We start from the raw sequence: 26,561 nt of genomic DNA on the forward strand, positions 1-26,561 counted from the left end.
AAATTTTCGTTTGTCTGTCCTGTGATTAACTGGGTGTTGTCAAAGATACTTGAAACATTTGAGCAAGACTTTTTTTAACGTGTGATTGACATTCAATGCTTAGTTGAGATCAGAGATCTGGAGTTGACTAGAAGCTGTAAGAAGGTTGGTGTTGGATTTCGCACTGTACTCAATACAATAGACCTGTTATAGTCGTGTATAACAAAAGATTATATACACGAGTGCATTTGAGTAACAACACAGCATATTTACTTGTAACATACTATTACACATTACAACCAGCCTGCCATTGCCTTCAGATCATATTGGACTGTTCCAGATTCAAAGAAGTTGAATTTATTTTAGAAATTTAAGGTGATGAGGGGTTGTTGTAGAAAGGGATACTACAATTATCATCCCTCAGTAACAATGTTTAAGATTAAATAACATACTGTGAACTACCATTCTCACCAGTGTTTTATCTGTAGGAAGTGAAAATTACAGATAAAGTCTGGAAGACTATATCAGGATAGCCATATGATGCGATTACTACCTGTGTACAGATATCTAAATTATAGATAAATTTACTGCTTGTGTGTCATAATTGACAGCCGTAGAACGAAGATCAGCGATTCCATTCTCCAGGTGATACCTATCACAGTTCTTGAAAGGAATTATGAGTAGATGGGGATCAATGTTTTTTAGCGGTTTGATTTTAGGACTGAAATGATCGTTATATGTGATATGAATGGACTTTGAAGACACTAAATGAGGATTGTGTTGTCAAATTTGATTATTTTTTTCAATTTCTAAAGGAATATAAGAGAGTATCCTACAGAATACTGGAGTTTGTGTAAATAACTGTTTAGGCTTGGCTTCAATTTCTTTTCAAATAATTTTTACCGCTTTAATCTTTCAAATCTAAGAAGGCTGCTTTTCATATTCATTTGGTGTGAATGTGGGAAATTCACAAAATTTATGTGAATATTATCAATCTATGAATGTCACAATCAATTAGCTGCAGAAAATGATAAACGGATAGCCAATTTGAAATGACGTCAATCGCATACGAGTGAGATTTGGAAAATTAATTGTACTAAATACGAGCGTGACAAAGACTGAACACATAAAGACAGACACACGTGGAAAGTCCAACCTGTAAAACGTCTTTTTACTTTGAACTGTTTAAAATTCAGAAATAGATTTGCAGTATAAACAATTCACTGGTATGGAAAATGATGACAGTGTGATTGAGTACTGTACAAGTGCATTCTGTATTTTGGAAAATTTGGATGTATAAATACACCCCAGTCATCATAAACAGACACAAAGGAGTGAAATCTTGATACGGGTGGAAATGTGTGATTATTCGATGTGGATGACTAAGGAATTTACATATGTACTGTAACATTTCTACAATCGTGGTTATAATTGGTCTGCAGTGTACCTGGTAACTACACAGCGTCATCAGCCTAAACCATCATTGTGATATTCACATTATTTAACCATAGGATTGTTGGATTTCCTATTGAAAAACCACAGGAGAAAGATCATCTTTACATTATATGACATAGGTTATTCACATTTTGTTGTTATCCTTCAAACTTGAAGACTGGGAAGGTTATTTGTATTGTTTTTTCCAAAACCATTTTGTCAAGAGAAAGATTGTATATTTTGATCTTAAACGGAAGTGAAAAAACATTTGCATGACTAGGATTACAGAGCATTAACTTGGATTTTACTGCCATTCAGTTAAAGGTCGGATATCATTAGGAAGTAAACATTGGACATGCAGATGGTTCATCCCAATGCAGGCATAATTATACATAACAGTGACAGGTGTGGGAGTGATATAGGTGTGTTGTGAGGGGGACCTCTCCGAAACAAGTTTGGAGTGCAGCAGATTAACTTTCAGGGTCTGGTCGTTCACTTTCTCACCAAATTACCTACATTCTTATCTACCTGTGCTGCGTCTAAAACAGTTCACAATTTCTTACTAACAGATGTATAGTGTGATTGTGTACATATATTCCCTGTTGGATACTGTTAAATGTGATTGAGTAACATATTAGTTGGAGAGCCACCGTATCAACAGAGATGCCACTGTATCGAAGGTGGCGCTGGTCCACTTCCTGTGTACCAAGTCTGTACACAAATACTTTACCTAATGGAAATGTTTTACAGTGCAACCAAAGTTATTTACAGGTAAGTTAATACAGGTGTTCTGGACTCATATGGTCGTTATTTATTATCAATAATGTATACAATTTTTGTTATCTTTTTTTTTTATATGTTACTACCTGTGTATTCTGGTCACCTGTGAAATGTGATTAGTTCAAGTTGTGACCATTGAAATAACATGAACCCTACAAAAGACCTGCTGATATAATCTTACCAGCCACCATTGTCAGAAAAATTCCAACAAACTGGAACTCTTCTCAGTTGGAGGTACTAATCAGGGCACTATAAGACTTCTACCTTAAATCTAAAACCTTTTATATTGAAGTGTTGACAAGAATGAAACTCTAATCCATGTTGTCTCCTTCAAGGATCTTATCTAATGTATACTGTACATAACACAGGAAGGACTTTGCTTTCATTAATTATAGAGGCCAAAAGATTAATTGTCAGACAAGTACATCTTGTACTGTGCTCTTTTTCACCACATGAAAGGGATGAATGGTGTCGTCTGCTCTCTTAACAATGGCCGCCTCCTGAGGGCAGCTTGTTGACAAGATAGACAGGTTGATTGGCTTGTTAAACAAATAAAAAGTATACAAGTATTCATTGTAGTTTGTAGGGCATATGTAACATTACCTCAAAGGGAGATAGTTCAATAGGGAAAAATCGAAAAGTTACATTAGATTTTTACTGAATAAGAGATCTATAGCGGAATCACCTGTCACTTTAGTGTTAAAGTGATATCATTTTAGCATAAAATGGACCACTGAAAGGTAGAGTTTGTAAAAATTAGGACTCATCATTTGCTCCTCAAATAAGGGCTGTACATAACATAATTGTTGTCAATGTTTTACACTGTTATTATAAACCTCTAAACACTTTCATGTAGCAAAAGGTCATGGAAAAAAGATGAAAAATATATATTAAGATAAACAATGATTACCATTTGTTGAAATTACATTATAGAATGCAAAAATTATATGAATACGGTTTTATTGATAAAGTCATCGACTTTAACAAAAATTAAAATGTATTTGTCAAGTTATTCTATACTAAACTAATATAATGTTGAATTACCTGTATGATTACAAGCATTAACAATTAATTGTTGCCATGGAGTGTTTTCCAATCAAATTTATTTAGAATCCATTGAAACAAAAAGTCTTTATCAATTAAAGAAAATGCCAGTCTGATGCTCACAATTTGTTGTCTTAAACAAATTTTTTACTGTTTTTTTTTTTATGCAATTTGTAAAATTATTTTCAATCAAAATTATTTCCATTAGAACAATATGAAACAATGGTGTGTAAGAACTTAAGAAGAAGAAGAATTTTAACAATGTTTGTACCAACAAATATTAATTCTATCAATTGACTTTAAATCAGTGTCTTTGATAAATAAAGTCGAACACCTGCAATTGGAGCTCATGCATGAAATTGTATCCCTGAAGTTCTTGTTTTATGAGATCTTATCAAAACACGACAGGGTACTATACATGTGCCTTGGCTATTTATAGATGTTGTCTGTTTATCTGGCTCAATTTCTGTAGTTTTGGATTTCTGACTTTTAAATGTTTTTGATTTGTTTCCCTGATATCCATTATTAATCCAGTTTATTCACAGCATTGAAAACTTGATATATTTTTTCCTGTGGCAAGTAATTGTTTTTGATGTAAACAGAAGATGAGAATTTTGACAAATACTTGTGAACATTCTATTAACCATGTAGTTTCAAATTGTGGTTATTGAGTATCAGTTAAGTGCAACTTGGATATAGTTAAGAAAATTTTATGTATAATTTATAGAAAATAAGCTAACAAGTCATTTGTTAGTTTGATCAACTGTAAAATTATAATGTCTAGACTTGTTGACTCTGGGAGTACCCTTCCTGACAGCCTCTTGCAGGAAGTCACCAAAGCGTCTGTGGAGTGTATGGGTCAGAGAATACCATAATCAAATATAGGCTGGCATACACAGGACCAAAGGGATTCAAGAATGGACATGAGATGTTTTATAGGCTGTGAAAAGTCAGAAATATTGTGCAATCAAACATGGACTCACCACAAGACCACTCCGTAGACTGTGAACTTTTAAAGTGGACAGAATTGGTCAAATTTTGACTGCATAGACATTTGAGATTATCCAATGGATTTGAGGGATTCAAGCAAGGATATGTTATGTTTCATAGTATATAGATTTTAAATGGGCAGGTAAAAAACCCTAAAATTTATTCATTGGAATCAGAAGTACAGACATTTTTTATTGAAATTTTCTCATGGTTTGAAAGCAAGAAAAATTCTGAAAATTAGACTGTCACAGACAAACTGATGAATTCAGGAGTTAAATGTTTCAAAACTTCAAAATTAAGGGATATGAGACCCAGTATTTAAAAGGGGTGACATGTTAAAACTCCCATAGAATAGAACGTGGCTGATAAATATTACACATGTAACTAGAAATCAGATTCAGGCCAAGCTGACATCTCTGTCCAGCGTTTAAAGGGTCACAGGTAAAACTCCCTAATGTTGGGCCCCAGACAGGAAGTGAGCCTTAGGAAGGGGTGATACCCATTCAGCGAGTATTCAATAGACATACGAGAATGAGATTGAGGTTTGTGTACAATAGCTCCGGAACCTAGCATCGATTGGTATCACACACATTGATGTCATGCACACACGTGGATCTGTTCTACCTGTGGTTCTTTAAAATGTCACATATTGCTACCAGCCTGTGTGATTAAGTGCATTTCCTACTTTTGAGAAGGTTTTAAAGTTTGAATTTTTTGTACAGTGTACAACATGTTGGAGAATTAACTATTTAGTGGATATATTTAAGCCTGTACAGTTGTGACTGTGATTATTGCACTTGAAACTTAATTGGAAAGCATTGACTGCAAACGGATTCAAAAGCTGAAATCTGTGAAGTTTTCAGGAACTTTGGGGAAATATTTTATTAGCATGTTTGAAATTCAATTTGGAATTGCATAATGGACATTTAGTATTATGTCATTACCTGAAGCCATGAAGTGTTAGTGTTCAGATGTTCTTTCTGTCTATGTTATCAACCATAATCTGATTGGAATATCATTACATCCAATTAGAGACTACATGTACACGCTCCAGCTTTTATATCAGGATTTTATTATTTGGAAAAATATTAACGGACAATTTGCAGTGTTTTTATGGAGACGCACAGGTAAGTGAATGGAAAACCATATTGTATGAATATTGAGTATTTTATTCATTTATGGAATACTTGTAAAATTTTAAGATATAAAAACCAGAGTTGGCACACTCCAGCTGTATATGTATAAGTATGCATGTGCATCACATGCATTTTAAGTGATGGCATCAAAATATAACTAGACCTTTATCTGCAATTTTTGGTCTCTCTGTTAGATTTATAATTCATTGTGGTTCATACAGTCATTGGAATATTCCTAGCATCATAGCTGTACAAATTACAAGTGACATCTGCATGTCAGTGCTATCATTGTTGGAATGGTGTTTCTTTGCAGTAAGTATGTCTCTGTATAGATATACAATATTTTTGTGAGGATTATGTGTAACCTATGGATTTGTGGTATTGACCTGAAAATGTAGGTTATTACCAACACCTTAAGGGGGTATGGTAGGATTTGACAGATGACCTGACTGCTGTCTATGAGTTTATGATCATATAAACTGTACCCCTGAATGTTTTAAAAGCAGTTTGATCCATGTTTAAGTTTTGAGGAACTTTTCTTGATGTTTAAAGACGTCTTTGTGTAAATATTATTGAAAATTTTTTCATTTTTTTTGGCATGAAATTCAAAAAATGACTTTTCTTCAAATGAAAGCATGTTTGCAGTATGGAGGATCTAGGAGAGCTAAACATGGGTTAATATTGGGAGAATATGCAGTAAATGAGAGCATATAAACATATAAATATTTATAACTAGGGGTAAAGGATACATGATATCTAACAAGGCATATCAAACAGAAATTATTTCCAAACAATGTATTTGTAAAGGTCCTTTTCTCACTACTACATATTATATAGACCTGATCATTCAGCTGCCTGAATTTCTGTTTGTTTCAAGGTAGCTTCCTAAAGTGAATTGTAAATGGTCACTGAAGCAGAAGGAAAAAGCGCTGATATTTAAGTTAAACATGCAAACATTGTACAAACATAGTATTGAACCTGTGACTGTTTCTAATGAAGGTTATAAAAAAAGCAGAGCTAAATATAGTATGAAATTGAGTACTGTCTGTCACTCTTAACTTTAACTCTATTTCAAACATCTAAATTATATACATAGTATGTGTGGTTCATTGTACAATTGTGATTATAAACAGAGACGCATTTTCTTTGTAAATTAAGCTTAAAGTTTTCAAAAATATGTTCCATGTACATGGGACAGACATCAATCATCAAATGATTTTGTCTTGTAAATATTTTAAGGTATAGTGGTGTTTGAGTGTGACTAATGAGGATGATTATAGTTCTGAGGAGAGAAAAGTGAGGTATTTCTCTAATAGTGATCTATTCATGTTTACAATACACCTTTAAGAAAACTTTCAATCATTATACTGGTAATGAAAGCACTGACTATACCTGTCAGGTAACAGATTCCATTATACAGGTACACAATTAATGTAAAACTGGTGCACTGTAATGCAGTTATTGTATTGTCACCTGTGTTCTTACCTATATGTAAACTCAATACCTACATTATATATGACATGGTAACTTTGGACTTTAATTTGTATTAACAATGGAAGAAATACAAGACCCACTGCAGTTTGTAGCTAGACTAGTCACGGTGCCTGTGGATTTATTGCTATGTTAAGAAAGATTAGCACATGATCATAGCTTTAAGGTACATGTTCAGAACAACTTTTTGCCCCTAAGAAATTTCGGTCATAAAGAAAAACAACTTAAGACTTCTATAGTTATCAAGTATTTACTACATGCAATTTCACATTAATAAAAACCTTCCAAAATTCCTAAAAAAAAACAAAAAAAAACTGACAACACAAATATTGCATGGTTTTGGCCCTGCTGTCATGATAGACTTACAAGGAAGGTCGTGAAGGTCCATAAAATAGAAAATGTTTACACTTGTAAACTTTGTATATCTTCCCTGTAGTTTTTAAAGTGTCCATAGAAATCAATTGGCAGGTGATCATCTGTGTGGCCTAATATAAAACAAATTACATGTTATTACCTGTAATAGCACATTTACCTGTCCAGATACAAATATGTACAAGCCATGTACAGGTGTACCATTCAGGTAAATGGTATAGGTTAGATGACCTGAAGGGGACAAAGTGGTCAGTTATTGAAATCATGGGATGTATCGGTCAAGAAATGACACCCTAACGGGCCAGTTACTACCTTTGCATGGACAGTGCAGGACAGGAAGAAGGAGAGACCATGTGGACTTTGTGAGAGTTTAAGTATCTGCTAGGCAGATGATATTGGCATGTTGGTGACAGTATCATGTCTAGTTAAGACAGATTTGTGGTGTTTTAACTGGACTTTCAGTATCAGGAAAGGTCAGTAGATATCTTTTATGTGGTCACTCTCACATTCTGTGGGGTAAGCCAGTTTTGGTGTCTTGTTAACAACTTGATTTATGAATATGACCTTTTGACATTATATTCTCACCTGGTAATCAAAGAGGTCAAATTCCTGTCCTTAATTATTTCCATGTTACATCACAGTATGACAGATTGACAAGTTCCAAGTAACTGGAACAGTACCATTCGGTTATTTGATGGAGATGACACTGTTGTGGTACACTTGATGTTCCAGATGATAGACAATGTTTTTCCTTAAATATAAACATAACATAACTCTTTTATAAAGGAGATAGGTTTTACATAAAGCAACATACTCCCTTAAGTAGTCATTGAATTTAAGGATGATTGTGTTTAGCCGAGTTTCTCAGGTGAGATAAAAATGAGTCACTGCCCTTTATGTTATTCCCACCTCATGTTACCCAGTCACTCTGCAAAATGAAATATTGTATTTTAAAATGTTGAGTTGATTAGCATAACGTAGTGAGCTGTGTTAAAGTGAGTATTACTACCTACACAGATCCAGCTGGATAAAACCTGTTTATTGTCGTAAATTGATTTCATAGCAAAATGGAAGCATACACACTAAATATCAGCCAGTATTAAAAAATGCTTAATCAATAGCCTGCGTGTTAGAGACAGGTTTGTTCAAATATTGACTTAGAATTATCTGATATTTCAGTTTTAATCTTGGGTCTTCAAGTTCCCTCTCTCCTGAAATGTTTGAGTTGTATAAACATATTTTGTATCTCTGTGAGAAATATTTAAGTTGTATACACACATGGATTATTGTGTCCATTGATCTAACTGTTGGTCATAAGCTAAAGGTCCCAAAGTTGGTGTTAGGTCGAGGATCGTAAGGATTCAGATATAATGGTCACCGTTACACACAGGTCAATCGCAGTTCGTTGTAGTAAAAGGTTACAGATTTTGAAACAGTAATAATCTGTGTGTGGTAAATTCTCTGTTTTTCTGATAGCTATCCTAGACTTGCACAAGTCCATCTTGAACAAAAAATTATGTATATTAGGTTTGCTCATAAGGAGCTATCTCAGAGAAAAACAAATAGCTTTTGCATGAAGCCCATTTGGCTAATGTATAATCTCCTACTTAATTGTTATTATACAGTTTGGGAAGAGCTCATTGTAGGGCATGCCCAAAGGAAAGCATTTGTTGACATATCTGAAAAAATCTATAGGGTGAAGAATCCGCTTATTACCATGGGTCTATATATTTCTAGATTCATTTGGTAACTGTGCTGTCGGTAGTTTTTATGACCAATAGTTTCATACCTCCCTTGTCAGTAATCACAACAACAAAACGATATAATTCCACAAGAAATATGTCTAATTTGACAAAGTTTTAAAAATACACAAGTTTAAGTATTTACAGTAGGAGAAGAAAAAACATGTGATTATTGAAATAACAGTAAGTGATCAGAATGTAAAGGAATTCATTCCGTGTAAAAGATTCTTTTTGTCAATTAATTGAACTTGATTTACTTGAAGAAAAGAGTAATTAATCTTTAATTAATTTTTAATCAGTATGTATACAGGTAATTTACAGGTAATACTATCAATACCAACATATACATCATAACATGATTCAATGAAATTGTAAAGTTTGTATTGTGTTTTTGTATTTATAGGGAAGGAATCAATTATCTGATAGTTTGGAGTCTTTGTAGATTTTGATATCAGATAAAGTAAAGATATAACTGAGTTCAATTACATGTATCTCATATTAGTGACCATAAAAAGACTGATTTTATCTCAGCTCTGTGGTTACTTTATCCTTACCTGCAAGAAGCATTTTAAGTTTTGTCACATGTTTTAAGTGATATGTCGTAGATACTAGGCTATTTTTGTAATTTTCATTCTAAATTGTCTGATACACTGTACCTAGTAGTTTCAGTAGTTCACTTTATAAATAGGATCACTATATTTACAAATATAGGTGTATGTTAATGAACAGGAGATCCTAGTGGGATCATGGTACTCAACATTGTTAGGTCTTTATTTGTTTTCTTCTTTCAAAGTTAAATATTTTCTCTTCTTTCTTTTTTTCATGTTCTGAATTATATGATATTTGATGTAATAATTAAAATCATTTTATATTCTCAAATCAAAGATGTCTGTCTGTTGGCCAGTTTTCTTTTCGGATCAGTCAAAAAATCAAAAGGGCACAACTAGGGACTAAGGAGAACCTACATGCATATTTTGAGAAAGATCCATTCAGTATTTTCCATGAAATAGCATTAAAAATCAAATATTTCCTCATCAAAATTCAAGATAGCAACCTGTCAACTATTTTGGTCTTTTAATCAGTCCCAGAATTAAAAAGGCGCAACAAGGGACAAAGCAGAACTTGCTTGTGAAATTTGAGAAAGATTCATCCGAATTTCATGAAATAGTGGTAACAAAGTATTATGGTCAAAATCCAAGATGGATGCCTGTCAACCATTTTGTTTTGTACAACCAGGGACCAAGAGGATCCTACATATGTAATAAGAAAAGTATGAAGTACTGAAGGAAATTTGACTTGTCTAAAATCTATATATTTTAAAATCCTACACTATGAACTTATCTGTGCACAAGTATACTACTATTACCTGGTCTTTAATTAACAATTGACGAGTTTGATGTAAGGTCCGCAGGTATGTATGTTATTGTGTTCAGATCCCTTCAATCTTAACATGTGTGTAAAAAACTCCTGACAAACTTGGCCAAAGTAGAAAATCTCTGTAAAATGTTAAATCAAGCAAACTTCATATTGTGATTTACTTGAACAGGTGTACTGTCAGTTTAATTAGTCAGGTAGGTGTGATAAAATCTGCCTAAATTGGGGTTAAATTACCTTTTTTCCAGTCAGAAGACGAATCTAGTATTTTTGTAGACAATTTATTTGAGCTTGGCTGTGTTAACATGAACATCAGTATTTTCCCAGGGTATAATTTTTCAGAAAATAGATAATTTTAGTAATGAATTTGTGTACCTGTTTACTTTGGAGGTGTATATGTATATTTTTCCAGTTTAAGATAAAAATGAACTACATATATATCTGGTGATGATAAAATTCAATGATTCAAATCACAGACACTTAAAAGGGTCTATGGAGTTGGGTGTAACACATTCTTTGGATGTTTCAGTTTAAAGTTATGGATAGATATAGACATAAAGTTATCTGTTTACAATTGAATGGTATATCTACTGATCCATGGGTAAATAAGCCAGCTGCCGCAGGTGGTTATAAAGTCTATAAAATTATCAGTTAAAAAATTTGAAGAAGAAATATGAAATTATCTTTTGTCTTAATCGAATATTATTTGGTAATTTGGTATAGGAACAATTGGTTGACATTCTCTTCAGTATTTTTAGCTTGCATGATAATCAGCATTGTATGGATGGACTCAATATCATAAACAGCATTGTATGGGTGGACTCAATATCATAAACAGTAATGTATGGGTGGACTCAATATTATAAACAGCAATGTATGGGTGGACTCAGTATTATAAACAGCAATGTATGTGTGGACTCAATATTCTAAACAGCAGTGTATGGGTGGACTCAGTATTATAAACAACATTGTATGGGTGGACTCAATATTATAAACAGCAATGTATGGGTGGACTCAATATTATAAACAGCAGTGTATGGGTGGGCTCAATATTATAAACAGCAGTGAATGGGTGGGCTCAATATTATAAACAGTGGTGTATGGGTACACTCAATATTATTCCCTGATATTCTCCTATTGTAAAATAATCCCTGATATTCTCCTATTGTAAAATAATCCCAAATATTGTTCTATTGTAAAATAACCCCAGATATGGTATTGGATCTTCAATGTCACTTTGATGTGATTCTTATCCAAGAATGGAAGAGATAAATGAAATAGAATGCTTAAGGTGATATTTTTAAAGATTCAAAATTATTCATATGCATTCATTAATGCCATTTAAATTTTTTCAAAAAAATCTTATTCTAAATGTTAAATAAAACTCTAAGATGAATATAGATTTCATACTTTAATCAAATAACCTGATTGATCAAATCTTTTAAAAGTTAATAGAAAAATGGTCTTTTGTCACCCTGGTAGCTATTGTTGAAATATTCCTATTTCAGTTCATTATGAATTAATTAGTAATAATTACCGTTGACAAGCTTTACCAACAATAGCTAATTTATATCTCAGAATGTCAGCTGTATAGGTATCGAGATACTAGATCTAGAGTGTCAAACGCATTCTGTAATACTTTGAAGTGTTTTTGACACTAGTATCAAGATCAGAGTACTACTAAATCAGCCAAGTCCTACCTGTTCCCACCTGTATGAAGGCTGGTGTCTCAGGTAGCTTAACGAACTTACGATGACGAAGATATTATTGGCATGTTATGTCCACATCAGTACTCTGAATAGGAACGTATAAAATAAACTTACAGAAATATCAGGGTTTTTTTCAGTTTGTTTATAAGTCTGGTTATGAGAGTGTTAATACATTGGGTGTGTAGTTATGGAGTCTGAAGGAAATCTCCACCTGCTTACAGTTTAAGGAAATTTTTATTCTGAAAGATATGGTGATTATAAGAGCTGAATGAATGAGAATTTAATTCCGTAAATGTAAAAAATGATGTTGAAGATCGAGAGATTGAAGGAAAATGAAATGTGATTTTTCCTGAATTATCCAAACTGCCGTTACTTAATCAGTTGTTTTGCTGTTTTGTATGTGATACCGAAACAAGTTCTAAACCAGTGCAGATAGATATTATCCTGCAATGATTTCCACCTTACTCTGAGTCAGAAGTTTAATATATAATTATAGTCTTGTTTTATAAAAAAACTGAAATGTTTATCATATTGTAAAATCAAAAATCAATCTTCAAATGTGGAATGGACTAGACCTAAAACCCATAATGTTTTGACAAATAGAAAACGTCAATATTATTCAAACTTTAATGTAGAGAAAGAATAGGACCCTCTATAAACGAGTCACTATCGGACCAGTTGGTTCACAATCTATTCTCTGCATCATGAATAATACAGAGATACTCTTTGTGTATTACTGGGTATTTGGTTTTTATGTTGGTCGGGTTTCATCGATTTGTCGAACGGTTTGCATATAAAATCGTTCCCTAGTCTCCACCTCACAGACATGATATACAAATGAATTATGTAAAAAACAATCAGTAGAAACCTATGAATTAATGGAACGTTACTAATACTGATCTATATAAGATCAGATACATGGTAAATAAAGGGTTTTTTTAGCATAATTATCTGAATAATACTACCTCCAGAGAAATTCAAAGCTTACATCACATAAAACATATTTGCAAAGAATGGATGTTTAAGTGTTTAAGGGTCCATCAAAGCAGATATTAACATAGATTGACCCTTCTTTGACGTCACTCTTTCCAGAGGTGGGTAATCCGGTTTTTTTTAATGTAACACACTGTTTTATCCGGTTTTGGAGTTTACATTGCCTCTTGGCGTTTTGGAGTTCGTTTGCTAATCACAAGACGAAGCCTAGAGATAGAGATATTTAACGGTGGATTGTCTTGTATTTTCCAGAGAGACCTTGAGCAGGCGGACAAGATGAGGACAAACGGAGAACAACATATGATGGACGACCATTATGCTGTGGACTCCATACGTCCGAAGTGTATTGAATTACAACGCATGTGTGATCAGTACAGGGAGTTGCTACGGCGACGACGTGAACTCCTCGACACATCACATGACCTTCAAGACAGAATTGACAAGGTCATACAATATGTTATTTGCATTTTTGACAAATACAAAAAAAAAAAAAGAATATCAGTTTTCATTCAAATTAAACCTGTTGAACATAACTGTAAACAGATTATTTGTAACCTTTGACCTTTAACCTTGACAGGCCAATAAATGGTGCACAAAGGGTGTGGACATGTTGTCGAAGCAACAGGTGGATGCTTGTCAAACCCCTCAGGGAGCCGAAGTTGCTCTCAGGGACATTGAGAGCTTTGTGGCAACTGCTGGACAGCTGCGTCTCAACAACCCAAAAGAGTTCCGTCAATTGTTTGAAAACATGATTACGCCAGAAACTAGAGTGAGTTTAATTTCCTCTCTATGAGTTTTATAATTGCTTTTGATCATTAGAGCTTGAAATATTTTCATTTTTCAGCAATGTCTAAAGTTTTTTTTAACTTAATTGATGATGATTTAAAAACAAACAAAAAATTGAAATGAAAAAAAGTTGAAATTATGAATGGTGAAGCTTTGAGGATTTATTTTGTGAATTTTTTTTTATTTTCTTGCTAAAGTCTTAATATTATAATAACTGCAGGCCAATGTCCAGAAGGTACTGAAGAGGATTGAGGATGTCCAGGCTATGTGTGAGAAACGACACCATAGCCTCCAACAGGTCGCCAAACCATCCACCCGCCCCAGTACCTCACATCGTGTACCGCCCACCCATGGCCATCTGCCACACCCCCCTCATCCTGACGTTGATCCCAAACGCAAAACAAACACAGAAAACCAGCAGCGTCAACAGGGCATCTACGAACGGTCTGCTCGGGTGAGTGATGGAAATGTTATGTGTTGGGTGAATCAGTCAGGAAAGGATGTCTACTGAAAACATAGAAATCAAATTTCTAATTTGGATGAAGATCATGATATTTTATTATTACCATTGCTAATGTTGTGCCATTAGAAATGAAATTACTTAATGAAATATTTACTTTTAAAATATCAGGGACTCAAAAGTCCGACAGAGTTGGCTTACACTTTCAGATTTGTTGGTAGATTCTGCTGGAAAACTATATGAATTTACTTAGGATAAATGCTGTATTTTTCCTATGATAAACCATGAATTTATCACATGGCTTTCCACTCAATGTGAGGGGTTGGACTTCATTCAGAACAAGAATTTTAATTTCTTTGAACAGTAATATACATTAATGGATTTATGTAGATTTATAGCTCAATAAATGCAATTTCTCTTTTTCAACATTCCTGATATTAATTCAATTTTTTTATCACTTGGAATGAAACAGAAAATCTAAAACTCAAAATACATGTATATATATATATTGTTTTAACATTATAAGTATATATAGAGTAGACAAGCTGTTTTAATGGAACAATATTGTACAGATGTAAATTTTTTGTTTAGAGGTAACAGTTATTTTCATAACGTATTGTAGTTACGAACCGACGGCAGTGCATCCTCCCGTCCTTACATTACCCCTCCGTGTTCAAACCTGGGCAGTCTCCCAGACAGTATAAATATGGGCGAGAAGACTCGTGCCTCTGTGACCTCCATGTCAACTACAACCTCATCGGGGTCATCAGGGTCAGCAAGGTCGGCCAGTATGATGGATACTGACACACTGATGGCCAAGAGGAGGTAAGTGGATAGTAATTATTATCCTTCTGTATCGGGAAGAGCTTGTACATTTATCTCTAATGTCATATTTGATATAAATATCAACTTACAACAATGGTGAAATTTGAAATTTCTGCAAATGGCGTTCACTTTTACAAAAGTCAGTTAAATCCTGTGCCTCGTCAAATAAAGAAATATTTACTAGTCACTATAATCAAAGCCCTTTTTAGGTGAATTTTTTCATTTACATCTTTATTGGTTTATTCAACAAAGATCTTTATTAAAGTCCATAATTGTGAATGTTTTCTTTTTTCTTTTTTATCACTACTTACAAAGACTTGCACATATCAAGGCTTTTGTATAAACTCAACAGAGTTATGTCCCCTTATTATCAATTATGTTTTTGTTTAAATATTCATTACATCTCAATGTTGATAAATATCTTTCTGCCAATTTTTTGCGGAAAAAACCAATTTGGGAAAATTATCAGCCATTCCAGTGTTTGAGAGATCTGTAATTGTATATATCATTTATAGCATGTTTTTTACATTTCAGGCACGTATTGAATGAGTTGATTGAAACAGAGAAGACATATGTAGCACAACTATATGATATTATAAAGGTATGGTTGTTTTGATTCAAAAGGTGCTTTTATATCATGTCATATTTGTATCTCAACCGATTTTTTTAACGAGGGAATATGAAAAAGAAGTTTCATAGTTTAGAAATTACCTTGAAAGTTGACTGAATAAGGTGTGGGCTTATTGCAGAACACTTAAGTAACATTAGTTTATAATTCCACTGAACAGCTGTAAATATGTGTGGGCTTATTACCAGACATGGACTTATTGCTAGATAAATTCCTGAAAATATTCAGAGTGGAAACTCCAGCTTTCAATCAGATTGGTTGTTTATCCAACAGTAAAATATTGAGTAAAATGAAATATATGAAGATTCTTATATGTTATATGTGAAAAAATGCATCTAAACAGAGTTACCAAATTTAAAGTGCTGAGATGTATATCTGTTTATTTACAGGGGTACTTGTTGGAGTTAGATAATAGATCTATGCAGCACCTCATTCCAGATGGACTCTCGGGCAAGAAGGAAATACTCTTTGGCAATCTAGAACAAATATATTCATTTCATAAAAAGTGAGACATATATCTACTCATTCAGATTTGTGTCAAATCCCTGCTTCTTCCCTCATTCTAAAGTACATTATATGTTATCATTATCCTTTTTTTGGTTACAGAAATGAATGTCTTCCTCTTCTCTACCGTAGAAAGTAATTCACAAATATATAAGAGTATAATAGATAAAATTATGTCTAAAGAGATGAAAGTAATCAGAAATATTTACAATGACAATGTGTAAAGTGCAGTCTTGATGAAATACTCACAATGACAATGTGTAAAGTGCAGTCTTAATGAAATACTTACAACGACAATGTGTAAAGTGCAGTCTTAATGAAATATTTACAATGACAATGTGTAAAGTGCAGTCTTAATGAAATACTTACAATGACAATGTGTAAAGTGCAGTCTTAATGAAATACTCACAATGACAATGTGTAAAGTGCAGTCTTAATGAAATACTTACAATGACAATGTGTAAAGTGCAGTCTTAATGAAATACTTACAACGACAATGTGTAAAGTGCAGTCTTAATGAAATACTCACAATGACAATGTGTAAAGTGCAGTCTTAATGAAATACTTACAATGACAATGTGTAAAGTGCAGTCTTAATGAAATACTTACAATGACAATGTGTAAAGTGCAGGCTTAATGAAATACTCACAATGACAATGTGTAAAGTGCAGTCTTAATGAAATACTCACAATGACAATGTGTAAAGTGCAGTCTTAATGAAATACTCACAATGACAATGTGTAAAGTGCAGTCTTAATGAAATACTTACAATGACAATGTGTAAAGTGCAGGCTTAATTGTTTTATTTAAAAGCCATCTGTTTCAATTTTTCAAGCCTTTGTCTCTTTGTCGTTACTCAGCAATGTTTTTATCATTGTTTACCATGGACTGAAATTTACGGGAATTTTTGCTATCAATTTCAGTATATTTCTACAAGAACTACAGAACTGTAGAGACCAACCTGCTAAAGTAGGAAAATGTTTTGCAAATAGGGTAAGTATTTTCTTCTTAGTCTGGATTGAAAAGTCTAATGTAATAATTAAATTTTACGTGCCTGGGTGTTTTAATTATACATACAACTACAGTCTCTCTTTGGAAGTTTAGAAATATAGACTTTGTGAAAATATATTGATTTGATTTCAGCTTGTTTGTTGATTTATTAATTAATTAATGAAATGTGTTGATTTATTTATTAATTAATTAATGAAATGTGTTGATTTATTTATTAATTAATTAATGAAATTTGTTGATTTATTTATTCAAACAGAATGAAGAGTTTCATTTATACAGTGTTTACTGCCAAAACAAGCTGAGGTCAGAAGCTCTACGGAATCAAGTTGGGGATCAAAATCCATTCTTTCTGGTAAGTTTTTTTTAATTAATTAGAGCTCTTGGGTCTAATTGTTGTCAGTCCCAGTCTGACCTCATCAATATTCAGTACTATACATCTGTATTACAAGGATCATCCTATTTTTTTTTTATATTTGACGAGTGACCGCAAAACAATTATACCAATACTAGGTTTTGATGACATAATAACGATAGCCATAAGCCAACATCAGGCTTGGAGGGAGCAGGAATGGAGCGTGTGTTGAGAAAACACTACACAGAACATAGGTGAAGATTTCTTAAAAAGTGGAATTGGTAGTCACAGAAAAATAACATTAAGATATATGCATAATTCCAATGTAGCGTTTTTTGTTCCAGTCACTAAAAATATTCCTTTTAAGGAAAATGTTGAATAATATATGTTGTTATATTCTAGGGTCTGATACACAGTACTATGTTGGTAAGATTTTTTATCACTCTACCCAGTAATCACTCATGTTTTAGTACAAACGATTTATTTTGTTGTTAGGAATGTCAGAGGAAGTTGGGACACAAACTGCCATTAGGGGCATACCTCCTTAAGCCTGTACAACGGATCACAAAATACCAGCTCTTACTCAAGGTAGGTCAAGTCACTGCCCCAAAAGGTTCATTATCTCAAGTCATTCTGACAGTTTGTGTCAAGTTCAAAAACAACAAACATTTATGTTTTTTTAATGTTTTGTTTTGCTTAGTTTCAGTATTCTTGATTTTGACATGATTACTCATTCGAAAATATTTTTTCTGCAAACCAGCATTGAAAATTGTAAACATTGAGTTATTTTATAAACTATTTTTTTCAGGAAATGCTTCGGTTTTCTGAACAGGACCCAGCTTGTGAAGCCCATATACAGGAAGCACTGGACTCCATGTTGGACGTTGTACGATTTGTAAACGACAGCATGCATCAAGTGTCCATCGTTGGTTTTCCTGTAAGGTTTTATGATACATATGATATTATACCTATATATCATACCTGTAACTTCCACTTCATCCTGTCTCCACAGATCATACCATATTATGGAAATTGTTAGTAATTTCAATTATGACATTCTCTCTCTTGAGAAAAAATTTTATGGACATAATTAAATCACCTTTGGACAGCTTGACAGAAAAAGTGGAAAATAAAAACTTTTTTATTATATTTCTTAGAAAAATAAGAATGAAATCCTATCTTATTTTGTCTTTCGTTCAATTTTCAGGGAAATTTAGCTGATCAAGGGAAGTTACTCATGCAGGGAGGATTTAATGTGTTAACAGAACATCAAAGAGGACGAATCAAAGATCTCCGTTTTAAACCAATGCAGAGACATATGTTTTTATATGAGAAATCAATATTATTGTGTAAAAGAAAAGAAGAAGTTGGTTTATCATCAGAAAAAGGAGTTTATAGTTTTAAGAATCTTCTCAAAGTAAGTAATAAAAATTCATTTAAGATCTAATTTTTTTTTGCAACAAACAATATATGAAATTAATTACCATGGGGATCAAAAGACTGAAGATTATTTAATATATTATAAAATTGTCTTTTATAGTTATTCATTAGTTTAAAAATGTTCATCAACTACAAGGGAAAATGTTCCGAGTTTTCAGAATTTATAAAACACATACAACCCCAATTTCTATAATTTCAGCTTATGTGATGTTGAAATTTACGAATCAACAAATGATATTTAGACCTTAGCGCTTTTTTCACTGGTTCAGGATTTGGCAATGATTTTTGAAGAAAAAATTGTTGAATTTTGAAAAGTAAATTTCAAATTTTGACTTAAATATGAAATAATTTCAGTTGGGAATGTGGCCCATTTTTTGCCCCAAAAGCATAAAAAATTCTGGAACTATAATATCATTAAATAGTAGCATCATTTTGTCCAGTGACATCTTCGAAAAGTTTCTGAAATCTAATGATAAGATAAATACATAGCCAAGAAATTGAAGCTAAGATGCATTTTATCTACAAGAACATTAACTTCATGCATGATGACTTTATGGCTGTCCCAGACTTTGTGGTACTTCAAGGCATGATTTGAGGAATAGAATAGCTGCTTCAATAATTCATTTGAATAATATGTTTATAATTGTTTGTAGCTCTCACAAGTAGGTCTCACAGAAAACATCAAGGGAGATAAGAAGAAATTTGAGTTATGGTTGAGAGGACGTGAGGAAGTTTATATCATTCAGGTTAGTTTAGCAACAATTTGATTTTCAGGTATTTTCTATGTTCTTTCTTTTATCTTAAGTGAAAGAATAATCACATTTAAGGCAAACGTCAAAGTTAAATTAATTAATTTTATCAAGACATTTTTTTAACAAGTCATATGTTGATTTCGTTAATAGTGTAATAAAGACATAAACATGGCTGTCATCTCAAGTGCATGTGGACCACTGTATAAGATAAATTTTTTCACAACTATCTATGTCACTTATGTACTAGTTGATGAAACTCTGCAGGCTAAATTCCTACCCTTGTCCAATGTAATATAGTACATAGTGCCATTTTGATGGTGAAAGTTTGATAATTTGTGAAATATCAAATTTCCAAGCAAAAGACAACAGAAATAATAACTGTCAGATCTGACGTGTCATTAAGAAGAAACTCTACTTAATATACAGAAGTTCTCCGAATTTGGAAAATGGTAAATACAAAGGCCAAAACATTTCATGATGGACACCTGCATAAAATCTACACTAAATTATAGAGATATTGACAATGATATAATCCAGTGTGTTACCAGTAATGGTGTATTTCAGACATCTGTTGGCTTTGTTTTCAGGCACCCACCTTGCCTTGTAAAGACATGTGGGTTAAGGAAATCAAACGGGTTCTTATGAGCCAGTTTGATCAGCTGAAAAGTAAGTTCGATGGTAAATATCTCTACAAGACTAAGCATGGCATAGAATGAGTGAAATCACCCGATTAGCGGCACAAAGTTTGGGTTTCATAATCATTTCTAAAATTTGCTGATAATTTTTGCACAAAATTTTTGTCATTAGCAAATGTCTCCTGAACCTACAGAAATAAATGAAATATTACCTATGTTAAATGTCTATTATTTAAAGTGAAAATAATGTTTATAGACAAGATGGCTTAATAAATTTGTTTTTAATCTGAGAAAAGACTTAGAACAAAAACTTACAGACAAGTGTTCTGCTCAGCATATTTTTTTTTTGTTACAATAATGTCTGGGATCTTTAATCATCTGATCCATAGTTATATTATCAAAACTGGTCTAGACTAATAAATATGATTTTAAAGCTTTCAAGGGAGATAACTCACCAGTTTGAAATTTCTTGAGCATGATACAGCCTTAAAATACATAAATATATGTTATTTATTTTTAGACTTGTTTTACTGTATCATGTCTGTGCAATAACATCACAGTGTTGATGTCAAACCATTTCACTGTCTAGTATGTAGTAGTATTGTAGAATCACTGAGGTACATTTCTTCACATTGATTTCATTTGCACACATCATCCCTTTCCTTATCATCAAATCACAGGCAAGAATCAGTCTTCACATGCATAACATTATTGCCAGCTTCAATATCTTTGTTGTAGCCAATCAGACCAGCTTCCCATTTTTATTTATATCTTTGAGCCATGCTTTGTTTTGCTTACTTTTATTTAATGTCATTATTTAATACTTATTTTGGAGACAACCAAAAGGAACTTGAATTGTATTTGCTAAGCTGGTTGTCTCCCTTGGTTGGCAATGGTTCCAATCTAAAAAACATATGTAGAATTTTTTCAATTTTTATTAGGTCATCTGGACCCGAAGGGTCCGATGACCTATAGTCATCATGCTTCGTCCGTCGTCGTCCGCCGTGCGCCGTCCGCCGTGCGCCGTCCGTAAACTTTTCATTCAAACGACTTCTTCTCAAATACTAGAAGGTCTAGGGGGCTAATACTTGGCACAGAGGATACTGGCATGGAGCTCTACCAAGTTTGTTCAAATGAATGACCTTGACCCACTTTAAAGGTCACAGGGGTCAAATATGTTAAAATCTTTAAACAACTTCTTCTCATTAACCAAAAGGCTCAGAGTGTAGATATTGGGCCTGTGACATGCTGGGATGAAGGACTACCAAGTTTGTTCAAATGAATGACCTTGAACCACTTTAAAGGTCACAGGGGTCAAATATGTTAAAATCTTTAAACAACTTCTTCTCAATAACCAAAAGGCTCAGATTGCTGATATTGTGCCTGTGGCATGCTGGGATGAAGGGCTATCAAGTTTGTTTAAATGAATGACCTTGAACAACTTTCAAGGTCACAGGGGTCAAATATGTCAAAATCTTTAAATAACTTCTTCTCAAATACTAGAAGGCCTAGGGGGCTAATACTTGGCCCATAGCATGCTGGCATGGAGCCCTACAAAGTTTGTTCAAATGAATGACCTTGGCCCACTTTCAAGGTCACAGGGGTCAAATATGTTAAAATATACAAAGGACTTCATCTCAATAAGCAAAAGTCTATGAGTGCCGATATTGGGTCTGTAGCATGCTGGGAGGAAAGGTTACCAAGTTTATTTAAATGAATGACCTTGAACAACTTTCAAAGTCGCAGGGGTCAAATATGTCAAAATCTTTAAATAACTTCTTCTCAAATACTAGAAGGCCTAGGGGGCTAATACTTGGCCCATAGCATGCTGGCATGGAGCCCTACAAAGTTTGTTCAAATGAATGACCTTGGCCCACTTTCAAGGTCACAGGGGTCAAATATGTTAAAATATACAAAGGACTTCATCTCAATAAGCAAAAGTCTATGAGTGCCGATATTGGGTCTGTAGCATGCTGGGAGGAAAGGTTACCAAGTTTATTTAAATGAATGACCTTGAACAACTTTCAAAGTCGCAGGGGTCAAATATGTCAAAATCTTTAAATAACTTCTTCTCAAATACTAGAAGGCCTAGGGGGCTAATACTTGGCCCATAGCATGCTGGCATGGAGCCCTACAAAGTTTGTTCAAATGAATGACCTTGGCCCACTTTCAAGGTCACAGGGGTCAAATATGTTAAAATATACAAAGGACTTCATCTCAATAAGCAAAAGTCTATGAGTGCCGATATTGGGTCTGTAGCATGCTGGGAGGAAATACCAAGTTTATTCAAATGAATGACCTCAACCCACTTTCAAGGTCACAGGGGTCAAATATGTTAAAATATACAAACGACTTCTTCTCAACAAGCAAAAGTCCATGAGTGCTGATATTGGGCCTGTAAGATGCTTGGAGGAGAGGCTACCAAGTTTGTTCAAATGAATGACCTCAACCCACTTTCTAGGTTTGGCTTGCTTTTTGTCAGATGACCGTTAAGGCCCATGGGCCTCTTGTTTCAAACTTGGTAGTGTTCAGTAAGGTGCTATTTTATTGTAAAAGAAAGATGTTGAATGAAATTCAGTAAAATAATATTTCATGAATTGGGTCAAATTTAAGGAGACTAATTAATTGAATTCAGGTCTGGAAATTATAGAAGGGACAAGAAGTAAGTCGGCTGATTGATGAATTGTAATCAGGTGTAAAGAGTAGATGGCATTTTAAGTACAGATTTGTTTGAATATTCCTCTTTCCAGTCGACCATCTAAATCTGGTAGGGAAGTCAGAAGAAGACCTACAACATCTCTCAGAAGATGTGCCCTGCAATAATTCTAGGTAGGTACTTCATCCGAGATGGAGGGCATCGTTTCTTGTGTTATGGTTAATGTGTGATTATATTAACAGAAAAAAAACCAGATATTGACCAAGATGAAATTGAGGTCAATACACATATCTTTTCACATAGTGCTAATATCATGTATTTGAAACCATACCCTGACCTTTGTCCCTCAGAGTTAATTCACTGCATATTGAATACATTAGGGCCGCTGAAAACTTATTAGCATTTGTAGTCAAAATTTTTAAAAGTAAGGTAATGGTATTGCTTAGTAAAATTATATGATGAAAATAAAACAGAACTGAAAAATAATTTATGCTCATATAGTTGAGTGGGTAATAACTTCAAAGTGGTTGTTGAGGAAATTTAAATTTAAATTTTTCATTCAGGTATGTAGACAATTGGAGGACAAACAGACACCCATCATGTAACAACAATGCTCCTACTGTACCCCAGGGACTGGAAATGATGTCTCCAGAGTCTCCCCCAGCCCCATCTCACGAGGACGATGGATGGTCAAGTGGAGAGTTCACTAACTCAGATGAGGACGAGTCAAGAAATCATGATAGACGAGGGTCAGAGGTAAGAACTGACAGGGAAAAGTAGTGTCATAAATTGTATCTTATTGAATCTATTCGCAAATAAGCCCGCCCTTGTTTATTTAATTTTTGTCATTATTGCCAACAAATGTTATTTGGTTGTCCTGTATAAATTCTAAAATGCTTATTTGAAGAAGAGGAAAGATGATAAATAGATCAGAAACAGATCTAATAGCCCATCTGTCTATAAGTGTCTTATCCTTAGTCTCTAACAAAAAGCAAAAACAAGCAAAAAGTCTGTTCCTAGTAATAAGCCAACCCATATATAATACTGTTTAGTACAGTGATAAACCATCACCAGTTTGTTTTCTTGTGATAAACCCATCCTCTCAGTTTGAATATGTGTTGACCAGCTAGTCTTTTTACAGAACATGGTTACTGTATCTTAAATTTAACAATTTCTCCTCCAGCCTTCCTACCTACAACAGTACCAGTCTATAGGAGATTTCCATGCCAGTGATGCCAATGAAGTCAGCATGCGAGAGCGTGATGTTGTGGAGATTATTAGAACAGGATCCACGGGTTGGTGGTTCGCCCGCCATCTGTCGACAAATCAGGAGGGTTGGGTACCATCCACATATCTCACACCCTATAAAAGGCGAAGTTCACAGTCCCATTTTTCGATGTCAAGTATTGGTAGGTACATATCACAGTCATCACGGAGGTTAATTCCTGTTGTATAGCCTCCTCAACTCTCTGCCAATCTCTCTCTCACCTGCTCTTGTAATGTATGGCCTTGGCGTGACGTGGTGTGGACAGTTGCCTTCTCAGCCTGTTAACCCCCACTCTCTGCAATAGACTGTCTCCAGGATAACACACTCTGTGATACCAGGATCATACCACTGGTAAAACAGGGACCACTGTTATAATCACTTTCAGCTATGTATATATATGTATGTAGTAGCTCTACCTCCTTTCTTTGCAACCTGAGTTCTGCCAGAAGCTTTAAAAGGCAATTAAAATGTATAGCTAAAAAAGATAGTATTTATAAAGTGATTTGTTAGTCAGTCAGGTTTTTATTAGCATTTAAATTGTTTTTGTTAATAATTTAAACTTAGATTTTTCCAAAAATTTGTCACTTATTATTATTATTGGAAGCACTTATGGAATCAAGTTAATCAGATTGTAGATTTTGTAGATTTCAAAAAGAGAAGAAAAAAATTAAAATACCAGATTACTTCAATATGATTTATGTCTTCATTCATGCAATCATCAACAAAATATTTGGAATTAATTTTTTGCTCATGAAGAAGATTTTAAAACTTTATTAAACTTTGGCTATACCTCAGTATACTGTCAATAGTTATAGACTATAATTCTGGCATTGTAAACATTGTTATGGCAATATCAAAGGAGATGTATATACAGAAAATATCTCATGAAAATGGAAAATGGATCTTCAAGTATGATGGCGAGATGACATATGAAAGGAGTGGAATTATATCGGGGCTCTAACAGGTATTATCTGGTTGATGTTGCCTGCCATTACCTGTCACCTACAGCTTAATGTGTCAATCTTGTCAGGAAGTCGTCCTGCTTGGCTTAATAACAAAAATGATGTTTTATTTTATATTGGATGTCTGGCTCTACATTATCTCCCTTGAATTATAAATGATTGTACAGAGTTTGTCTACATGTACACAATTTCTATATTCCTCTTGTACTCAGCTGATCTATTAATAATATACTGCTTGTGTTTACCTTTGTTTGTCAGAACAAAATGTATGTAGCTGGCAACATTACGCTTAAGCTTAACCAAAACACAAAAATCTACTCAATTTCTATGTTAAAAGTCTTTCTCAAAGAGCATAACTAACATATCAAGAAATGAAAGTTTTAATTAATATAATTTAATTCTCTCTAGAATGTATATTTCATTGTTATTATTATGGATCTTGATTTTTTCTCTGTGTTTGTCCTGATGTTCAAACTTGAGCAAGAAAGCAATTCAACAAAGAACTACATTACTATATAGTCTTGAAATAGGAATAAAAGTTCAACTCATGAATAATCCTTGACTCCTGTAAGAGTTATCTCCCTTACAGTAAAATACTTAAATGAGTTAATTCCTGTTTACTTTTGACTGTAGCTTTGATGGATGATTATTTATAACATACATGTATATTTACATTAAGTTCGGTTAAAATTACAATGTTACAGGATATTGAGAAATTATTTATTAGGTGAAAAAGCAGTATTTCTAAATAATCTCTGGAATATGTCTTACTGACACTAAATATAATGAACCCATATCCCTAACTCATATTGATATAATATTCTTTCTTTTACAGATTCTAGTAGTCAGGAACATATGACAAGCAAATCAAGTCTGGCCAGTGCTTACAGCTCCAACAGCCCTATGAATGAAACTTCAATTTGAGAAAGAGTTACCTCCCATTTGACAGGAGTTGTCCCTTTGATAGGAAACAATTTCAAATTGGAGGAAAGGAACTAACTGTCTTTGTAGTGTTCTACTAGTCATTAATGTTGGTTTGTGTCTAGAACTGTCAGCAATTAACATGAAAGAAGTCAGGCCAAGGTCATGGTCACCAAGGTCATGGTTGTCAAGAAACGTTGACAGAAATATCTTGATGTCTTTCATTATATACATATTCTCATTTAACCAAACGCTAAAGAAGATATTTTGTGAAATCTGGTTTGACCTCAATGACCTTAAAACAATTACTATAAGGAT

The 26,561-nt window shown here is 33.5% G+C and overlaps 1 protein-coding gene across 1 annotated transcript in view; it reads left to right on the forward strand.

The window, feature by feature from the left end:
* The window catches only part of LOC132544436 (guanine nucleotide exchange factor DBS-like), a 69,258-nt gene extending 43,012 nt beyond the window's left edge, over positions 1-26,246 (forward strand). Inside the window, exons 10-26 of the mRNA XM_060208034.1 lie at positions 13,297-13,488; positions 13,622-13,813; positions 14,051-14,284; positions 14,913-15,115; positions 15,650-15,716; positions 16,133-16,248; positions 17,171-17,240; positions 17,515-17,610; positions 18,106-18,198; positions 18,419-18,547; positions 18,818-19,027; positions 19,704-19,796; positions 20,390-20,480; positions 23,188-23,266; positions 23,657-23,849; positions 24,277-24,502; positions 26,158-26,246. Coding sequence (XP_060064017.1) covers positions 13,297-13,488; positions 13,622-13,813; positions 14,051-14,284; positions 14,913-15,115; positions 15,650-15,716; positions 16,133-16,248; positions 17,171-17,240; positions 17,515-17,610; positions 18,106-18,198; positions 18,419-18,547; positions 18,818-19,027; positions 19,704-19,796; positions 20,390-20,480; positions 23,188-23,266; positions 23,657-23,849; positions 24,277-24,502; positions 26,158-26,246 — 2,373 coding nt within the window. The remainder of the gene's footprint in view (positions 1-13,296; positions 13,489-13,621; positions 13,814-14,050; positions 14,285-14,912; positions 15,116-15,649; positions 15,717-16,132; positions 16,249-17,170; positions 17,241-17,514; positions 17,611-18,105; positions 18,199-18,418; positions 18,548-18,817; positions 19,028-19,703; positions 19,797-20,389; positions 20,481-23,187; positions 23,267-23,656; positions 23,850-24,276; positions 24,503-26,157) is intronic.
* The last annotated feature ends 315 nt before the right edge of the window (positions 26,247-26,561 follow it).

This window comes from Ylistrum balloti, unplaced genomic scaffold (genome assembly GCF_031769215.1).
Source record: "Ylistrum balloti isolate Yb309-2 unplaced genomic scaffold, AGI_CSIRO_Ybal_v1 Utg369798, whole genome shotgun sequence".
In the NCBI taxonomy this organism is placed as follows: Eukaryota; Metazoa; Mollusca; class Bivalvia; order Pectinida; family Pectinidae; genus Ylistrum; species Ylistrum balloti.